Below are 20,322 nucleotides of genomic sequence, written 5' to 3'. Positions count from 1 at the left end.
CTGTTCCTTGACAGACTTTCTTCTTTTTGAATACTGAAAAAAGTCAGCTCGGAAATCATGCATGGAATCTGAGGGTCAGTTAGCATTGACAGTTATGTCATAGGAATGGAAAGGACCTCAAAAGGTCTTCTAAATGATCCGCCTAATAATAAGAAGCTTTCCAGGAGATCCCAAGATAAATTAAAATAATAAATCAGAAAGTTCTCTGAGAAACTCACACACAGATCAATATTAACGTATTTAAGCATTATACCAATTTATTGAGAGGGATCAGTGGAATGAGCATCCCAGAGAAAAGGATTATATGTCCTTTGTTTCTGTACATCAGTTCTTATCATGCTGATATGTAGTAAATACTCCATAAATCTTAACAGACTGTCATTATTGCAGTAGGCCTTTCACTGAGTATTTTTGTGGAGTTAATATGTTAATGTTTCACATCTTTTAACCATTAGAATACTAGAACATTAAAGTAACTCAAAAATTTACCTATAAAATAATGTCTTTACATCAGCATTTTATTTCTCTTCCCATTTTAATTCCCCAGTACATATTTTTTATTTTAATCGGTGTAAATAAAAACGGTAATTAGTTAAAAGCACCTTTGAGTTACCATTAAGGTGGTTATCATAATAATAGGTGCCAATGATAGGATGTACGTGAAACAGATTTATTGCCTCTTGCTTCAGGGAGCATACTTTCAGGTTATAAATGCTTGCTGGAACTGCCGCTAACACTTATGCGAGTGAATGGTGTATTTCAGTGGTGGTTGATGTTGACCTCCACATACACCCACATGTGGTACGTAATCTAGCCATGTTAATATATATCATTACTATTACTGTTGTACTGTACAGTTGCATTGCTGAAATCACTCTTCTGTTTCATACAGAGAATTCCATAGGAAATTAATGCTTTTATTAGCCCTGAATCAAGATAGTGATTGAATTGTCTGTGTTTAAAATAGCTTAATCTACGTCTTTTAATATGTCAGCAGTTCCTGTATGATTTTCTTTTGGTGCGCCTGGGTGGCTCAGTCGGTTGAGCGTCCGACTTCAGCTCAGGTCATGATCTCGCGGTCCGTGAGTTTGAGCCCCACATCGGGCTCTGGGCTGATGGCTCAGAGCCTGGAGCCTGCGCCCGATTCTGTGTCTCCCTCTCTCTCTGCCCCTCCCCCATTCATGCTCTGTCTCTCTCTGTCTCAAAAATAAATAAACGCTAAAAAAAAAAAAAAAAAAAAAAAAAAAAATATGTCAGCAGTTCCTGTATGATTTTCTTTTGCTAAAGTACATATATTTTAAGAATCTCAATTTAAATTATATAGAAGGTTTTAAGAGGAAAATGCCATCATATTTGAAAAAGAACCTTTCATATGATAAAAATAATAGAGATGTATAATGTATATGTATATGTGTAAAACAGACTTGGATTGTATTCATGAGTGCTCAAAGAACTTCAGATATTTCTGGACTTCTTAATATCTTTGAGAAAAAAAACACCTCAAGCTCTCTAGTTGATACTAGTTTTCATTAGGGGTGATGCCTTCAGCATATTGCATTTGCTAAGTGTTTTGTGGGTTTTTTAAAAATTTTATTTATTTACTTAGAGCAAGCATGAATGGGGGAGGGACAGAGGGGGAGAGAGAGAGAGAGAGAGAGAGAGAATCCTAAGCAATCTCCAAGCTCCACACGGAGCCCAATGCAGGGCTCAATCTCATGACCCTGAGATCGTGACCAGAGCCGAAAGAGTTAAATGCTTAACCTCCTGAACCACCCAGGCGCCCCACATTTGCTAAGTGTTTAATATTTCACAGTGACTAAGCAGCCTTTATATCTGTGAAGTAACATGAAGTAGGTGAGAGAGTAACATATCCATTTTACAAGTAACAAAACTGAGGTACACCGTAGTTAAATGTCAGCCTATCTTTGTCACTTAGATAAATTTGATATTGGGGTTCTCCTAAAGACCGCCTTCTCTCATGAATAGAACTTCAGTATGGAAACCGTGTGTACCAGTTTGCCGTGGACAGTTTCTGTTATGCCTATTATCCCCTCCTCCTATCTGGTTAATTTTCCTTTTACTCTCAAGTGTCTCAATTTGGTCCAGAAGTCCTGTAATCCTTCTGATCTATGAATGTAAAGGTATATTGACTCATCCTTTCAGAGAGATTATGCAGAATGTTAATTTGGATCTGGGATATATTTTGATCAGAATTTTGAAAATTTTCTGAATTCTTTTTTCTTTTTATGATATAATATCACAGCCAACTACCATATAGAAAATGGCCATGCGTTAATAAGCCTGCTTTGTTCCACTCACAAGATGAGATCTTTACATTTTATTTTTTTAATTAAAAAAAGAATTTTTTTAATGTTTGTTTATTTTTGAGAGAGAGAGAGAAAAAGTGCTAGTGGGGGAGGGGCAGAGAGAAGGGGAAACAGAGGATCCAAAGCAGGCTCTGCACTGACAGCAGAGAGCCCAATGTGGGGTTTGAACAAGTCGCGAGATCATGACCCAAGCTGAAGCTGGACACCCAACCGACTGAGCCACCCAGGCATCTCAAAATTTTAACATTTCAAATAGGTTTCACATATGCTTCATTTTTTAATTTTATTTTAAAAGCTTTTTTGTGGATTAAACTTTTGCTGTGCATTTAATCACAAAATTTGCCAATTGATTAATGTAAGCTTGTAAGGAAAATTTGGTATCTCTCATACTAGAGGCTTTAGAGTTTCATGTGTTTCTATTTAAGGTTTTTCTTTCAACCTAGATAAGAGTGTGTTATCTTCTCACAATTGCCACCATCTATTTTAAAAGCAAATATAGTTTAAAGAGAAGAAATATTTTAGGGCATTGCAGGAATCAGTTTAACAGTACTTTCCCTGCTGATGTCAGGCCAGCTGATGCTCATCTTCGAAACATCTGAAATGGTGACTAGATAAAAAGTCTGAAATATAACCTTAAAGTGAGAGCTGCACCAAGTTACCTTGTCTGCTGGAAGTGGAGAATGGGGTATCTATTTTATATTTGTGGTGGAGACATGACCTGTCCTGAAGCTTAAGTGGTTGTCTTAGTTTGGATGGTGGGATAAGAGATATAAAACATAACCCAAAATTGATGACTTCCTATTTCCTTTCTTTTTTTTTTTTAAATGTTTATTTATTTTTGAGAGAGAGAGAGCATGAGAAGGAAGGGGCAGAGAGAGAGGGTAGGAGGACAGAGGATGCAAAGCAGGGTCTGTGCTGACAGCAGAGAGCTCGGTGCAGGGCTTGAACTCACAAACTGTGAGATCATGACCTGAGCTAAGTCAGACACTTAATCAACTGAACCACCCAGGCGCCCCATATTTCCTTTCTGTCAGAGAGATTAAGTTTTGTATAAGTTAGTATGTAGAAAAAAAATGTAGGTGCTCAAAGTTCAGTTTTGCTGTGGAGAAAAAATCTGTGTCCTTTGATACAGTCTCTTAGACTTGATTTGGGCATGATATAGTTGTCATTCTTTAATCTGAGTTATGGTTTATTTTTGTTTTAGATTATAGCCACAGTACTGATCCACAGAGTTGAAATTCTCTGAACAAGAATACATTACTTACCTATAATTCCTGTGATTCAAATGCCTTGATAGAACAGAATCATTGAAATATACTCACTAACACTATGAAACTATAAAGCTAAATACAGTAGTCCTGTCATAACCCCTGCTTATTTGGGGTTAGTGATGATGTTTTCTTAGTCAAGAGTGATATAAAAGGGGATTGCTGAAAGGTGAGGGAAGGTTTATTAGAAAATGGGAAGAATACTGGCTTTGGAGCAAAATTCTTGCTCTGACTTGTATGTATATATACATAACCTCTCTGAGACTTAATTGTGTTTGGAAATTGTGAAATGGAAAGATTTTTTTTTTTTTTGAGGAAGTAATGTAAAGACCTTAACACAGTGTTCATATAGTATTATAAAACAAAATAGTCTCTTTTTTGAGAGAATTTTAGGACCAGTTACCAAGGCTGCTCATTTCTGACACCAATTGCAAGCTCAAGAATGCCCAAAACCATATAATTTACTTAGATTTACAGAACTCTCTAAAAGCTATTACACTCATGGTTATGGTTTATTACAGGGAAAGAATATAAATTAAAATTAGCTAAGGGAGGAGTATATAGTAGAGTCTAGGAGAAGTACCAAATGTGGAGCTCCTGCTGTTTTCTCCCCATGTTGTCAAGATACGTTAGTCTCCTGGCATCAGTGTGTGACAGTATGCAGGGAGTATTTCCAACCAGGAGAGCTTGCCTAAGCTGCAGTGTTCAGTTTTTATTGGAGCTCCATTACATAGGTGTGATGGATTGATTGCTCACAGGGTTAATCTCAATCTTCAGATCAACTTTCCAGGTCTCCACAGCCCTTAGCCTAACTCACATTGTTGGTTTTGGGCTGTGGCCAGCCTCCACCCTCAATTGCATTGTTAGACTATCCAGTATGACTCTAGGCTCCCAGGCAAACAAAGATATCCCTATCAGGTATAACATTCCAAGGGCCTAGAAATTACTCCCCAGAAGCCAAGGATAAAGAAAGCCAGATTTTCTCTTTGGGTAAGGACAAATTCTTTACTACACATTCTCTCCTCATAAAAGGTTTGTATTCACTTTATTTACATAAATATATCTGAAAAGGTCAATAATTTTTTTTTTTTTTTTTTTGCTAAAAATAACTGAGTCATTGTATCAGTTATTTCTAACTGTGAAACAAAATTTGGCAGCTTAAAACAGCAAACATTTATTATCTCACACAGTTCCTAAGGCTCAGGTATACAGTAAGAGCTTAGCTGGATGGTTCTGGCCCAGGATCCCTCATGAGTTTCTAGTAAACTATCAGCAGGTGCTTGAGTCTCTGAAGACTAGAGCTGGAGGACTCACTTCCAGTCTTTCTCATGTTGGCAGGAGGCTTTACTCATCACATAGGCTTCTTCGGGCCTGTTCACACTATGGTTTTCCCTGACGGAGTCAACAAGAGATTTTCATTAAGATGGAAGCTTCATTGTGTTCTAACCTAATCTTGGAAGTGACATACCAACACTCCTATTAGTACTGATGCTCTCTTGATAACAGACCAACCCTGGCACAGTGTGCAGTGGGGTGGGGGTGGAGGGTTAAATAAGTGTATGAATTCCAGGGGACAGGGTCATTTGGGGCCATTTTAGAGAGGGGCTACCACAGTCATTGAGTACCTTTATTAAGGAAATGTTTGTTTAGTAATTTTATGTAATGAGCATCTTACATGAACATTATCCAGTCATTTAAAATTGAGAATATTGCAGGGGCGCCTGGGTGGCTCAGTCAGTTAAGCGTCCGACTTTGGCTTAGGTCATGATCTCCTGGTTCATGAGTTTGAGCCCTACATTGGGCTCTGTGCTGACAGCTCAGAGCCAGGAGCCTGCTTCAGATTCTGTGTCTCCCTCTCTCTCTCTGCCCCTCCTCCACTTGTGCTCTGTCTCTCTGTCTTTCAAAAATAAATATTTCAAAAAAATTTTTTTTTAATCAATATTGTACATGCTTTAACCTTTTATGAGTCATTTGGGTTCATCCTTCTGAACAACATATTAATTATGATGGGGATGGTAGGGTATGATGAGGCTCTTTGTTTCTATTCTTTAAGGCTTCTGGCTTTGCTTTTTGAGGTGTTACAGTTACCTTTTGTACCTTTTTCACTCACTGTCAGAAACTAGTTGTTATTTGCTTCCTCTCCAAAGCACTTTCTTTTCTTCTGGTTTTGACTAGTATACATGTATCCAGAGCTTTAAGAACTGAGCGTTCCTCCAGGCTTTCCCTTTGGAAAGCAAAGCCTTTTTCAGTGCCTAGCTTTTGTGAAGTATTTTGGCTTTGTGAAAGTCCTTTTCGGCTTTCTTCCTTATTGTGAGGAGTCTTCCAGATAAGTGACCATTGATTAAATGAGGTAGTACTGTGTACATTTTTTCCCTATACAAAATGTTTAGTTAATTGCTTAGTAGAATAGATTGTCTTGATGTTATTATACATAAAATGAAAAAGTCTCTGGTGAGTAAAGTATACAATGAGGAAAAACACTCAAAGCATAAAACACTCCAAAAACTACATAAAGTTTTTTTTTCCGCTTAAATTACATATGACAGCAAAATTTAAATATTTGTTAAAACAGTTATAATTGTATACAAGTGCCATTGTTTAATAAAACATGTCCTGTTAAGGTTTATATTGGATTGGAATAGTTACAATTTTTTTTCTACCAAGTCTGTCAAGTTACTCTGTCCAAGTAATTTTAGACATTCAAGAAGTTGTAATGATGTCTGATGTTAGAGAAGATATTTGTACTTCACTACTAGCCTGCTATACTATAATTTCAATGCATAATTAAGAGCAATAATTTTGCTGCAATATTCTCCCTTTCTAGAGACAAATGGAATCAAATTGGAATTTTGTAGAAGAACTGCTAAAAAAGTCCATCGGTGTTCAGGTATGCTTTCAAATGAGACAATTTGTGGGCTTTGCTAAATTTCTAATGTTACAGATTTTATTTTTTAAGAACTGAGAAAACTCTTAAAATGATTTAAATAACAAACTCTGTTTACTTATTAAAAACCTGAGGTGGAATCATCATTCTTTGTTAATGAAGGGACAACATAAGATAGTTCCTATGAATGAGTATCCTTTGAAGATTTTTATTTCTAACACTGAGTTGCCAGTTGAAGGACAAATAAAATTATCCTAGCCGGTGACTTTGACAAAATGTATTCAGGATAAGTAGTGGATGTTTCAAAACTGTACGCCATTCCTTGACTGTATGGTATCGGGTCTAGAGACACGATGAGGGAGATAGTGGCATTGGAAATTCGGCTGTATCCTCATCACAGCAGGAGGGTGACTTGCCTTGCTGAGCAATTTGTCTTACAGGCGCGAATCCTACTCTAACTGATAAGGTCCTAGTTTCTGAGCCCTCATTTCCTACGTTATCATTTTTCTTTCTGCAGAGCCGCTAATGTGGTGCTTCATGGCCCAGAGGTCAGATTTGACCTCCTTTTAAAATAGTTTTAAATGTGCTATTCATCACATCTTTAAACATACTGTATTGTAGTTCTCTAAAGTTTTGTAGTATAAGTTATTTATGTAAGAATTTAAGGGGAAATTTTAGTAAAGAATATTTTTAAATTTGGGTAGTAGATTACTTTTCTGTTAGGATATGAAGATTGTTAAAATCTTGAAGAGGAATAAACAAGAAATATAGTACAGGATTGATATATGTATCATATGTATGTACATGCACACTCATTCATACTTATGAATACACGCACATTTGTTTTGTAGCCATATCTTTGAAAATCATATAAATAGTGTCAAATTTTCTTTTCCATTTTATCTATATTAACTCTTAATTTTTTTAGGTAAAGCATACAATAAGTACATTTAGTTTATAATATGAGTCTTCCAATTAATGAGTAAAAATTCTAGACTAGAATTCCAAAGACTTGTGCATACATAGTTGTATGAAAAACAAAAGAACTATAACCTCAACCATTATAAAAGTTTTTATTTTAATTTTTTTCTGTGTCATTTCAGTTGGCTTTCTCCTTCGTTCTTTTTGAGGACATACTGATTTAGTAATTCAGAAAGTGTCTTATATACATTTTTTTTTTTACTTCAAGAACGTAGGGGATCACTAAAAAGTGGTCATTGTTAATTATGTTAGCTGTTGATCCAGTCTTAATGCCTTAACACAGCTTTAAAACCTCTTAAACTTCCTTTCAGCTCTAACGTATGAATTTATGGTTTATTCAGGTAGGTTTTAAATTACAGAGTATTTCTTAGGTTCTAAGGGTCATATGGATACCCATACACTCATAATGGTCTAGGACAAACAGGAGAAAGAATTTATCATCATCTCTGTTCCATTGTTTTTTGACTAAGAAGTTTGCTTTTTGACTAAGAGATTGAAAACCCTCCTCAGACCCTTTTTAGTTGCTTGAAAATTAATTCTTTTTTTCTTGTGTTTATGACTCATTATAATTTTGATTTTAAATGAAGGAAACTCATTGAGTTGAAAAAAAAAACTTTGAAGTGTCTTACTCATAATGTAATAAAAGTTATCTGACACTGCATAATATATCTTTACAATATAGCTAGTATGTTAATGGTGTTAGCTGAACTTATTTTGATGATAAATACGTAGTTCTTAGAAGTAAGTAGTATGCCCATCAGGAATTGCCTGGCTTGTGGTTTCCCAGAATTGGGATCAGTGCTAAAACCAGGGAAGTCCTGGGCAAACTGTGGGAAGTCAGGCACCCTAGAAATAGAAATAGTCTAGTGACTCCAAGAAACTTTCTCTGGTAATTTAGATGTAACATAAAGTCAAAGTAATTTTTCCCGTGAGAGAAGCCATTATAATATTTAGAAAGAAGTAGTCCATTTTCTCTAGTGATCTTTCAATTTTGTCATGCCTTGATTGTATCAAATTAGATTTTATAAGTAGTTTAGTACTACTTGCTGGAGTTCTTGAAATCAATTTTGTGGGTGCAGTAGGTGGTCATAAAAAATAAATAATATGTTCAGATAGAACTATCTGTTTGATTATATCTGTTTTCCCCCATTGAGGTAAATTAAAATCTGCCCATGCCCGTGTGCTTTGACTTTATCTCCAACAGTGAAAGAGTCCATTTGCAGTATTTAAAAAACATACATTCCTCGTGTAGAGCAGTCGTCAAATATAATCCGTAGGCATGCCACTGTAGTTGTAATTAAGCAAATAATGTTCCAAATCTTTTTCTAGCCAGAAAGGATTTTCTAGAAACAGACATTGAGCTTTATAGGTGAAGAGAACATTTATTGTTTAACTTTGCTTCTGTTGGTATGATTGAGTAGTTAAGTATTTACCTTAACCATTTTTTGGAGGCAGTACTATTTAATATTTGTGTATGCTGACAGTAAACATTTGTTCTACCTTTAAAACGGCATTATTGTATTCAAATGAAGAGGAAGATTTTGAGTTTTATACTACCTGTTTTTTAAAGCCTCATTTTTTGACATCCTAGAGACAATTTTCTACTAAAGTTTCTTGAAGGGTATAAAAAGATATCCAAAACAAGTCTAATATTTTTATTTGCTAAGGAACCTGAAGAGTCCAAGGCTAAAAACAACTCAGAATGTAATTAGATCTCACTTATATGGGGCAGTAATCTTCTAATAGTTAATTTATTTCTATTCATTTATTTGTAATTTTTTTAATGCTTATTTTTAAGAGAGACAGAGACAGAGTACGAGCAGGGGAGGGGCAGAGAGAGACAGACATACACAGAATCTGAAGCAGGCTCTAGGCTCTGAGCTGTCAGCACAGAGCCCAGTGCGGGGCTTGAACTCACAAACCGCGAGATCATGACCTGAGCCAAAGTTGGACACTTAATCGAGTGAACCACCCAGGCGCCCCCTAGTAACTAATTCAAAATCATTATGTTTCTTGGACAGAAGGGTCTTGACTGGGATATTGAATTTCAACTTTCTTTAATCCTAAAAATACATTGAATCATGCAGGCAGACTAATAGTTATTATTTAGGTTGCAAATAAATTTTATTCTTCTGATGACTTCTTCTAGTTAGGTTATTCGTTAAAAAATGAGCCCTCAATTGTTAAATTGCCATTTTTATTAAAAACAAAAACAACTAAGAGTAATTTTTTTTTTTTTTTAAACGTTTACTTATTTTGAGAGAGGGAGAGAGAGAGAGGCACAGAGAGAGAATCCCAAGCAGGCTCCACACTGCCAGCTTGGAGCCTGACACGGGGCTGGAACTCATGAACCATGAGATCATGACCCAAACCAAAGCCAAGAGTCGGGTGCTTAACTGACTGAGCCACCCAAGTGCCCCAAGAGTAAATTTTTTTTTTTAAATTCCAGTATAGTTAAAATAGTGTTATATTAGTTTCAGATGTACAATATAGTGATTCACCAATTCCATATATTACTGATAAGCTCATCATGGTAAGTGTACTCTTAATCCCCTTTACCTATTTTACCATCCACCCATTCACCTGCCCTCTGGTAACCAACTATTTGTTCTCTATAGTTAAAGTCTGGTTTTTGGCTTGTCTTTTTTTTTCTCCTTGTTTGTTCTGTTTTTTAAATTTCATATATGAGTGAAATCCTATGGTATTTCTCTCTCTCTCTGACTGGCTTATTTTGCTTGTAATTATACTCTCTAGCTCCATCCATGTATTGCAAATAGCAAGATTTCATTCTTTTCTTGTGGCTGAGTAGTATTCCAGTGTGCGTGTATGTGTGTGTGTATCTTTATTCATCTATCGATGGACACTTGGACTGTGTATGTAATTTGGCTATTGTAAATAATGCTGCTACAAACATAGGGCTGCATATATCCTTTCAAATAAGTATTTTCATATTCTTTGGGTAAATACCGAGTAGCTCAGTTACTAGATCATATGGTGATTCTGTATTTAAATTTTTAAGGAGCCTCCATACTGTTTTACAGAGTGGCTGCACCAGATTACATTCCCACCAATGGTGTAAGAGGGTTCCTTTTACTCTATATCCTCACCAACACTTATTGTTGCTTGTGTTGTTGGTTTTAGCCATTCTGACAGGTGTGAGGTGATACTTCATTGTAGTTCTGATTTGCATTTCCCTAATGATCAGTGATATTGAGCATCTTTTCATGTATGCTGGCTATAAAAGATAATTGTTTTCATTTTTAGTTCAGTAGAAGACTATCATGTATGGTATATACCCAAATTTAAGATGCCTAAATTTGATATTTCAAAATAAAGATGGGAAGACATTCTTTATAAAAGGACTAAAGCAGAGGGGCACCTGGGTGGTTCAGTTGGTTAAGCTTCCGACTTCAGCTCATGTCATGATCTCCTGGTTTGTGGGTTCAAGCCCCGCATCGGGCTCTATCCTGACAGCTCAGAGCCTGGAGTTTGCTTCAGATTCTGTGTTTGTGTGTGCACGCACGTGCGCACTTGCGTCTCCTTCTCTCTCTCTCTCTCCCTCTCTCTCTCCCCCGCCTTCCCCGTCTTGTGTGTTCTATCTCAAAAATAATACATAAAAGTTAAAAAAAAAAGTTATAAAAAATAAAAGGACTAAAGCAGGCACTATGGAATCATGAGATCAAAAGCAGACACTATGGAATATTCTGGGGTAGCCTTCTCATTGAATAGTTTATACATACTCACACAACAGAGAAGAGACTTACAGAGCATCCATAGGTCTTGTGAAAAATGCAGAAGCTGAGTAGCATAGCCTCTGGGATTCAAACAGGCAGGTGTAAGCCTGTGTAGAAAAGAGGCCCAAAGACCTGGTTTGTTTAAAACTCTTTATTCAGAGGGCATGGATTTAGATGTAATTATTCAAACCTCTTGGTTTAGGTAGAGTTCGACCTTAGCACTCACAGAAATGAAATATATCAGCGTAAGGTATGATACTGAGATCCTGTTGCATTTATTATTTGATCATAGTTTGGCCTAAAAAAATATATCTCTCTTGGAGACAACACAGTGACAGCCATCCCTATGCAAGCACTGTACTTAGCACTTAATGTACATTCTTCCACTTAATGTTTATGGCAGGGCCTGATAGGGTTAAGGAGTTTGTCCATGTTCATATAGGTAACTAAGAAGTGTCAAAGCTGGGATTTGAGTCTTCTTACATGTTTTACTCACAGTGTGCTCTCTCAAAGCATTTGACTTGGTTGGATTCTGAATAAAACTATTTTTGCCATTATTTCTATTTTAAAACTTTTTTGCTGCTATGTGTTTAATCGTTTTTGGTTTCTAGATCTATTTTGATGATACTTGTGGAAAGCATCTCAAATTTCCATATTTTTGTTTGTGTTTTCTTTTTTTTTTCCTTTCCAGTAAGTGTGTGATGGAAAATGTAAGGTGGGAAGAAATTAATATACACAGGAGTTTTCCAGTACTCTTCACTGTATTTCATCTTCTGTTTTCTCGTTATGAATTTGAGCTAAGATATCTCTTTGCTTCTTTTCTCCTATTTTGTATTTATATCTCTTTGATTATCTGGACTTGAAGTTAGGCAAATCCTTTCTTAATTCAGCTGATGTGCACACACACATTTTTGAAGGGAATTTTTAAGAAAAAACTAAGGGAGGAGTGCCTGGGTGGCTCAGGTTAAGCATCCTGTTAAACATCCGACTTCAGGTCGTGATCTCATGGTCCGTGGGTTCGAGCCATGTTGGGTTCTGTGTTGGGTTCTGTGCTGACACCTCAGAGCCTGGAGCCTGCTTCAGAATCTGTCTGCCTCTCTCTCTGCCCCTCCCTCATCTCTTGTTTCTCTCAAAAATAAATAAACATTAAAAAAAATTTTTTTAAACTAAGGGTAAATAGCTCAAAACAAATGAATATACAGGAAATGAAAATGTATTTTATAACAAATACTAGCTGTAATTAATTATAAGCTAAACAAAATTTTTAAGTCCTACTCAACTGACTGATTACCCAATCCTGTCAAAACTGGAGAAAATGGTATTTTCTTTTTCATTATAATCTGTAGCCGCTAGCAGGGAAAAGAAGGGAAATTTATCTCCATTCTTTTAAAAAAATAAATAAAAAAATCTCTCAGAATACACCATATTTAATTTCTTCTTGGTTGGGCACAGTGTAAAGAACATGGGTTCTGGCCTCAAATTTTATTCAAATCTTGGTCTGGTCACCAAGAGCAATCTTGATCAAATCCAGTGTGCATTAAATGTTCATTTCTTTTCCCTTCTGTTTTGGAAAGAGGCATAGAATGGTATTTATAATTGGTTTTGGAGTCATAAATCCTTGAAGTATATTGAACTTAGTATGCTTTAATTTATATGAGTAGTATGCCACAGGAATGAGCCTAGGTCTTGCTTAATATTTTCATAATAAAATCAAAAGAATATTAATGATGGACAGAAACTTCCCTTCTTTGTTTAAATGAGCTTAGTTGTCTATTAGAGAAGCTAAGTATCTTTCCCTAAGCCATACAGCTACTTGGTAAAAAGAGGCACAAGAACCTAGATCTTAGTTTTATTCATGAAATATTTATCGAGTTTGTTTGGCAAACCAGGCAGTGTGCTAGACCCAGGGGAAATTATCCTAATTCTCAGAGAGTTCACACACACTTGAAAGCAGACAAACGTAAATTTAAGAAGGTAAGTGCTATGATGCAGGTGTGCATAGGAGGTTGTGGAGCATAAAGAAGGGTCACTGTTAGTATGGAAGTTAGTAAGTTTCCTGGAGGACTTGAAGCTTGAGTGTATTCTAAAGGATTACTAATTAAGAGTTAATGTCTTACCAAAAAAATCTGCTCATGTTTGGTTCCCTTTATTCTTTGAATGTTTTAGCACTGAGATCACTTTTTTTTATACCTATATGTTACTTTTATTAGCAACCCCAACATTAATGCATGTAATCACCCTGTCCTATAAGTTTCTTAATATCCTCACATCTAAGCAGAGATTCTTTTACTTATTTCACACATTTTCCAGGGTTATGCTTTACATTTTTTCATTTTTCTTTTCATTTTCATTCTGCTCACCACTATTGGATCTTTTGCATTTTCTGTCTTCCTCCATGTCCAAACTTTCCTCCTTAAGCAATTCAGATTATATATACCCCCTTATTATAATCACTCCATCACAAACACCTTTAATTTTTAAATAATTGTGTTAAAAGTCACTTTGAGTTATGTAATTTCTATTATCTGAATACATAAAGCAAATTTTTAGAAGTATAGCCTATCCTGATTTAGACCTCTGGTCTGAAGATGAGAGTGGGTATGATTTGGTGATATGTATTCATATTCTTTTCAAAAGCAGGTTATCCAGGGGTGCGTGGGTAGCTCAGTCAGTTGAGTGTCTGACTTCTGCTCAGGTCATGATCTCACTGTTCGTGGGTTCAAGCCCCTCATTGGACTCTGTGCTGACAGCTCAGATCCTGGAGCCTCCTTCAGAATCTGTCTCCCTCTCTCTCTGCCCCTCTGACACTCATGCTCTGTCTCTCTCAAAAATAAACAGTAAAAAATAAATAAATAGATAGATAGATAGATAGATAGATAGATAAAAGCAGGTTATCCAGTGCGTATCAAGCAATAATATTCATGGTACCAGAGCCCATTTACTTTCCCACAATTTCATTTTATTTTTTAGGATGGTATACCAGAAGAACAATTACGAATGCATCTGCACTGTTGTTTGACGCTTTGTGATTTCTGGGAGCCAAACATTGTAATTGTCACCATTCTATGGGAATATTATAGTAAGAACCTGGTGAGTAAATAAAATATGAATGTGTTCCAGGAATTTGAAGAATTTGTACATATTTGAGGAATATTTTTATGGTTTAATTATGAAAAGTTACAGATTTTTCTTCAAAAATTAATTTTTCCAAGTAGCTCAAAAATATTGTTTTATCTTTCATAAGCATTGTTTATAGAGCATTGACATAAGGGAATGGAACATTTTGTCTCTTTTCTATAAAGACTGAGAGTAAGGAAAGGAACCAAAATTGCACCAGAAAGATATTTCTTTTTAATCCTCATTTATAAATGTTTTCTAAAAATTACTGATTACTAGCAACACATTGAACAGTTAATGCTATTCTGAATAAGACATAGTCTTGGCATTTGAGTTGCTTATAGGTTAGTGGACATTGTGGGGAAGAAGTTACAGTACTGTGGAATGTCCAAGGACAGAGTATCTGACCCAGTGTATAGACTTGTGAAAGGCTTTATGAGGTTGTAATTTTTTAACTGGAGAATGAGTAGAATTTTCCAGGCATAGAAGAAATGGAGTGTTCAGGTGAAAGGAACATAATGAACAAATGTATGAACACATAAAAAACTTGGTCTTACAATGCTCTGAAGCTTGAAATCAACCACAGAAAAAAGTCTGGAAAACCTCCAAAAGCATGGAGGTTAAAGAACACCCCACTAACGAATGAGTGGGTCAACCAGGCAAGTAGAGAAGAAATTAAAAAATATATGGAAACAAACGAAAATGAAAATACAACAATCCAAACGCTTTGGGACGCAGCGAAGGCAGTCCTGAGAGGAAAATACATTGCAATCCAGGCATATCTCAAGAAACAAGAAAAATCCCAAATATAAAATCTAACAGCACACCTAAAGGAACTAGAAGCAGAACAGCAAAGGCAGCCTAAACCCAGCAGAAGAAGAGAAATAATAAAGATCAGAGCAGAAATAAACAATATAGAATCTAAAAAAACTGTAGAGCAGATCAACGAAACCAAGAGTTAGTTTTTTGAAAAAATAAACAAAATTGACAAACCTCTAGCCAGGCTTCTCAAAAAGAAAAGGGAGATGACCCAAATAGATAAAATCATGAATGAAAGTGGAATTATTACAGCCAATCCCTCAGAGATACAAACAATTATCAGGGAATACTATGAAAAATTATATGCCAACAAACTGGACAACCTGGAAGAAATGGACAAATTCCTGAACACCCACACTCTTCCAAAACTCAATCAGGAGGAAATAGAAAGCTTGAACAGACCCATAACCAGCGAAGAAATTGAATCGGTTATCAAAAATCTCCCAACAAATAAGAGTCCAGGACCAGATGGCTTCCCAGGGGAGTTCTACCAGACGTTTAAAGCAGAGATAATACCTATCCTTCTCAAGCTATTCCAAGAAATAGAGGGGAAGGAAAACTTCCAGACTCATTCTATGAAGCCAGTATTACTTTGATTCCTAAACCAGACAGAGACCCAGTAAAAAAAGAGAACTACAGGCCAATATCCCTGATGAATATGAATGCAGAAATTCTCAATAAGATGCTAGCAAATTGAATTCAACAGCATATAAAAAGAATTATTCACCATGATCAAGTGGGATTCATTCCTGGGATGCAGGGCTGGTTCAACATTCACAAATCAATCAACGTGATACATCACATTAACAAAAAAAAAGAGAAGAACCATATGATCCTGTCAATCGATGCAGAAAAGGCCTTTGACAAAATCCAGCACCCTTTCTTAATAAAAACCCTTGAGAAAGTCGGGATAGAAGGAACATACTTAAAGATCATAAAAGCCATTTATGAAAAGCCCACAGCTAACATCATCCTCAACAGGGAAAAACTGAGAGCTTTTTCCCTGAGATCAGGAACACGACAGGGATGCCCACTCTCACCGCTGTTGTTTAACATAGTGCTGGAAGTTCTAGCATCAGCAATCAGACAACAAATGAAATCAAAGGCATCAAAATTGGCAAAGATGAAGTCAAGCTTTCGCTTTTTGCAGATGACATGATATTATACATGGAAAATCCGATAGACTCCACCAAAAGTCTGCTAGAACTGATACAGGAATTCAGCAAAGTTGCAGGATACAAAATCAATGTACAGAAATCAGTTGCATTCTTATACACTAACAATGAAGCAACAGAAAGACAAATAAAGAAACTGATCCCATTCACAATTGCACCAAGAAGCATAAAATACCTAGGAATAAATCTAACCAAAGATGTAAAGGATCTGTATGCTGAAAACTATAGAAAGCTTATGAAGGTAATTGAAGAAGATTTAAAGAAATGGAAAGACATTCCCTGCTCATGGATTGGAAGAACAAACATTGTCAAAATGTCAATACTACCCAAAGCTATCTACACATTCAATGCAATCCCAATCAAAATTGCACCAGCATTCTTCTCGAAACTAGAACAAGCAATCCTAAAATTCATATGGAACCACAAAAGGCCCCGAATAGCCAAAGGAATTTTGAAGAAGAAGACCAAAGCAGGAGGCATCACAATCCCAGACTTTAGCCTCTACTACAAAGCTGTCATCATCAAGACAGCATGGTATTGGCACAAAAACAGACACATAGACCAATGGAATAGAATAGAAACCCCAGAACTAGACCCACAAACGTACGGCCAACTCATCTTTGACAAAGCAGGAAAGAACATCCAATGGAAAAAAGACAGTCTCTTTAACAAATGATGCTGGGAGAACTGGACAGCAACATGCAGAAGGTTGAAACTAGACCACTTTCTCACACCATTCACAAAAATAAACTCAAAATGGATAAAGGACCTGAATGTGAGACAGGAAACCATCAAAACCTTAGAGGAGAAAGCAGGAAAAGACCTCTCTGACCTCAGCCATAGCAATCTCTTACTCGACACATCCCCAAAGGCAAGGGAATTAAAAGCAAAAGTGAATTACTGGGACCTTATGAAGATAAAAAGCTTCTGCACAGCAAAGGAAACAACCAACAAAACTAGAAGGCAACCAACGGAATGGGAAAAGATATTTACAAATGACATATCGGACAAAGGGCTAGTATTCAAAATCTATAAAGAGCTCACCAAACTCCACACCCGAAAAACAAATAACCCAGTGAAGAAATGGGCAGAAAACATGAATAGACACTTCTCTAAAGAAGACATCCAGATGGCCAACAGGCACATGAAAAGATGTTCAGCGTCGCTCCTTATCAGGGAAATACAAATCAAAACCACACTCAGGTATCACCTCACGCCAGTCAGAGTGGCCAAAATGAACACATCAGGAGACTATAGATGCTGGACAGGATGTGGAGAAACGGGAACCCTCTTGCACTGTTGGTGGGAATGCAAATTGGTGCAGCCGCTCTGGAAAGCAGTGTGGAGGTTCCTCAGAAAATTAAAAATAGACCTACCCTATGACCCAGCAATAGCCCTGCTAGGAATTTATCCAAGGGATACAGGAGTACTGATGCATAGGGGCACTTGTACCCCAATGTTCATAGCAGCACTCTCAACAATAGCCAAATTATGGAAAGAGCCTAAATGTCCATCAACTGATGAATGGATAAAGAAATTGTGGTTTATATACACAATGGAATACTACGTGGCAATGAGAAAAAATGAAATATGGCCTTTTGTAGCAACGTGGATGGAACTGGAGAATGTGATGCTAAGTGAAATAAGCCATACAGAGAAAGACAGATACCATATGGTTTCACTTTTATGTGGATCCTGAGAAACTTAACAGGAACCCATGGGGGAGGGTAAGGAAAAAAAAAAAAAAAGAGGTTAGAGTGGGAGAGAGCCAAAGCATAAGAGACTGTTAAAAACTGAGAACAAACTGAGGGTTGATGGGGGGTGGGAGGGAGGGGAGGGTGGGTGATGGGTATTGAGGAGGGCACCTTTTGGGATGAGCACTGGGTGTTGTATGGAAACCAATTTGACAATAAATTTCATATATTAAAAAAAAATAAAATTAAAATTAAAAAAAAAAACCAACAACTTGGTCTTTTCCTACCGTGTTAAATACTTTGGATAGGTCTGATATGACTATCGGAAGAAACAGCAGATAAGGAACATAGGGTAGTCAGTGACTAGATTATGTAGGGTTGAAGATAATGTGCAGGTTGAGTTATGATTTATTCCAGAGACATAGAAAACCAAGGATGTGACATATTGGGTACGTGTGTGAGAGAGTTTTCTGAAAATGCTATAAATAAATTGGGTGTTATATTAATAGTCCAATGTAATAATAAATGCTAATAATGCAGTGAGTGAGTAAAATAGGGGCAATGGATTTAGAAAGGAGAGGATATGTTTGAAAAATAAAAATTATAAAGGTAGGTTTATAGGATTTAGTTACCTGTTATGTGTGGAAAAAAAGAGAAGATTTGGAGTATTTGAGTTCCTGAGTAAATAGTGAACCCTTCAAACGAGATAGAAAATGGAAATGGGAAGTTTACAAGTAAATTACTAGTTTGGGTTTATACATAATGGAGCTTATTAAAAATAAGAAAAACACCTTTCTCTGAAGCATAATTTCAGGCTGATTGGAAAAATGACCCATTCTAGTTCTGAGACAACATCTGTATGAGTCCACAGTGTCTTGTCATATCTGAAAGCTAGGAAATATTAAAGTAAGATGGAGTCATGTCAAAAGGAGGTCCCATTGCTCCAATTCTGGGTAAATTTGAGCATAAGAAAGAATAATGATTGCTGTGGATTGAAACTTATCAAATACAGGGGCGCCTGGGTGGCTCAGTTGGTTAAGCATCTGACTTTGGCTCAGGTCATGATCTCACAGCTTGCCAGTTTGAGCCCTGCATCGGGCTCTGTGCTGACAGCTCAGAGCCTGGAGCCTGCTTCAGATTCTGTGTCTCTCTCCCTCTCTGCCCCTCCCCCACTTATGCACTCACTTGCGCGCTCTCTCAGTCTCTCTCTCAAGAATAAATAAACATTAATTAAAAAAAAACAAACCCTCATCATTCTGAAAACTATAAATGAGAATATAAACTATATTTAAGAATAACCAAATTTCTAATAAGCTAATTAAGAAGTAATGATAGAATTAGAAAATCACTATTTTGTACATCTGATGAAGTAAGGCTTCTGGGCAGTGATCATTAATGGCTGCTAAAATTGTTCAGTGAGAATCTTGGGGATCACTCAGATTAACAGATCAGGTTGATAAGACCCTCAATCTTAATGTCACAAAAGGAATGACACAATTTAATGTGTCTCTTTTCCTAATTGCAACATGAAGTGCCCAGTACTACCAATGGAATATTCTTATCAAAAAACTCAACCTGCATGAATCTGATCAATCCTCTAGATACAGCTACCGATTTTCAAAACAAATAGGGGATAAAAGAGTACATTACATGACACTAGGGAGATACTAGCAGCTAAATCCAGATTGGAGAAAATTCTACACAATAAATGACCTAATACAAAAATAAATGGTATGACATAAACTCTGGGAAACTTACATAACAGATTAAAGAAGCAAAGCAACCAAATGCAATGGATGGATCTTGTATGTTTCCTAATTTGGACAGACCAACTGTTAAAAAGACATATTGGAGATGTTTTAGGAATTTGAACAGCCCTTGGTGTCTCTGCTTTTGTGGAATTTTTTTTTTGGCAGGATGTGTAGTACTGTTTGTAATTTATGTGATCAAGGCAAGTCAAACTTTTAGTGAGCTAATTGGGATTTCCATTTTTGTTTACTTGGATTTAATACTTATATTCTATTCTTTTTTTCTTTTTTGCTTTTAGAATAGTTCTTTTAGCATCTCTTGGCTTCCTTTGAAAGGCCTTACACATATTATTAAGTCACCCTTGTCTATGCTAGAAATGGTGAAGACTTGCTGTTGTGATAAACAAGATAATGGCCTGTATAAATCCAGCAGTAGTTACACCATTTTCCTTTGCATTTTGGCAAAAGTTGTTAAGAAAGCAATGAAGAACAATGGCCCTCATCCTTGGAAACAAGTCAAAGGAAGGTATGTGCCATATATTTGTCATGAACGTTCACTCTGAAGAAGTGTTACT

The 20,322-nt window shown here is 36.4% G+C and overlaps 1 protein-coding gene across 2 annotated transcripts in view; it reads left to right on the top strand.

The window, feature by feature from the left end:
- MMS22L (MMS22 like, DNA repair protein) overlaps positions 1-20,322 on the top strand; it is a 131,059-nt gene that overhangs the window by 23,994 nt on the left and 86,743 nt on the right. For both annotated transcript variants that reach the window (XM_023254186.2, XM_045057863.1), the window contains exons 11-13: positions 6,420-6,482; positions 14,165-14,284; positions 20,047-20,273. In XM_023254186.2, coding sequence (XP_023109954.2) covers positions 6,420-6,482; positions 14,165-14,284; positions 20,047-20,273 — 410 coding nt within the window. The remainder of the gene's footprint in view (positions 1-6,419; positions 6,483-14,164; positions 14,285-20,046; positions 20,274-20,322) is intronic.

Source organism: Felis catus, chromosome B2 (assembly GCF_018350175.1).
Source record: "Felis catus isolate Fca126 chromosome B2, F.catus_Fca126_mat1.0, whole genome shotgun sequence".
Lineage (NCBI taxonomy): Eukaryota > Metazoa > Chordata > Mammalia > Carnivora > Felidae > Felis > Felis catus.
Note: the sequence above shows the minus strand (reverse complement) of the source record. Positions and strands in the feature narration are given on the sequence as shown.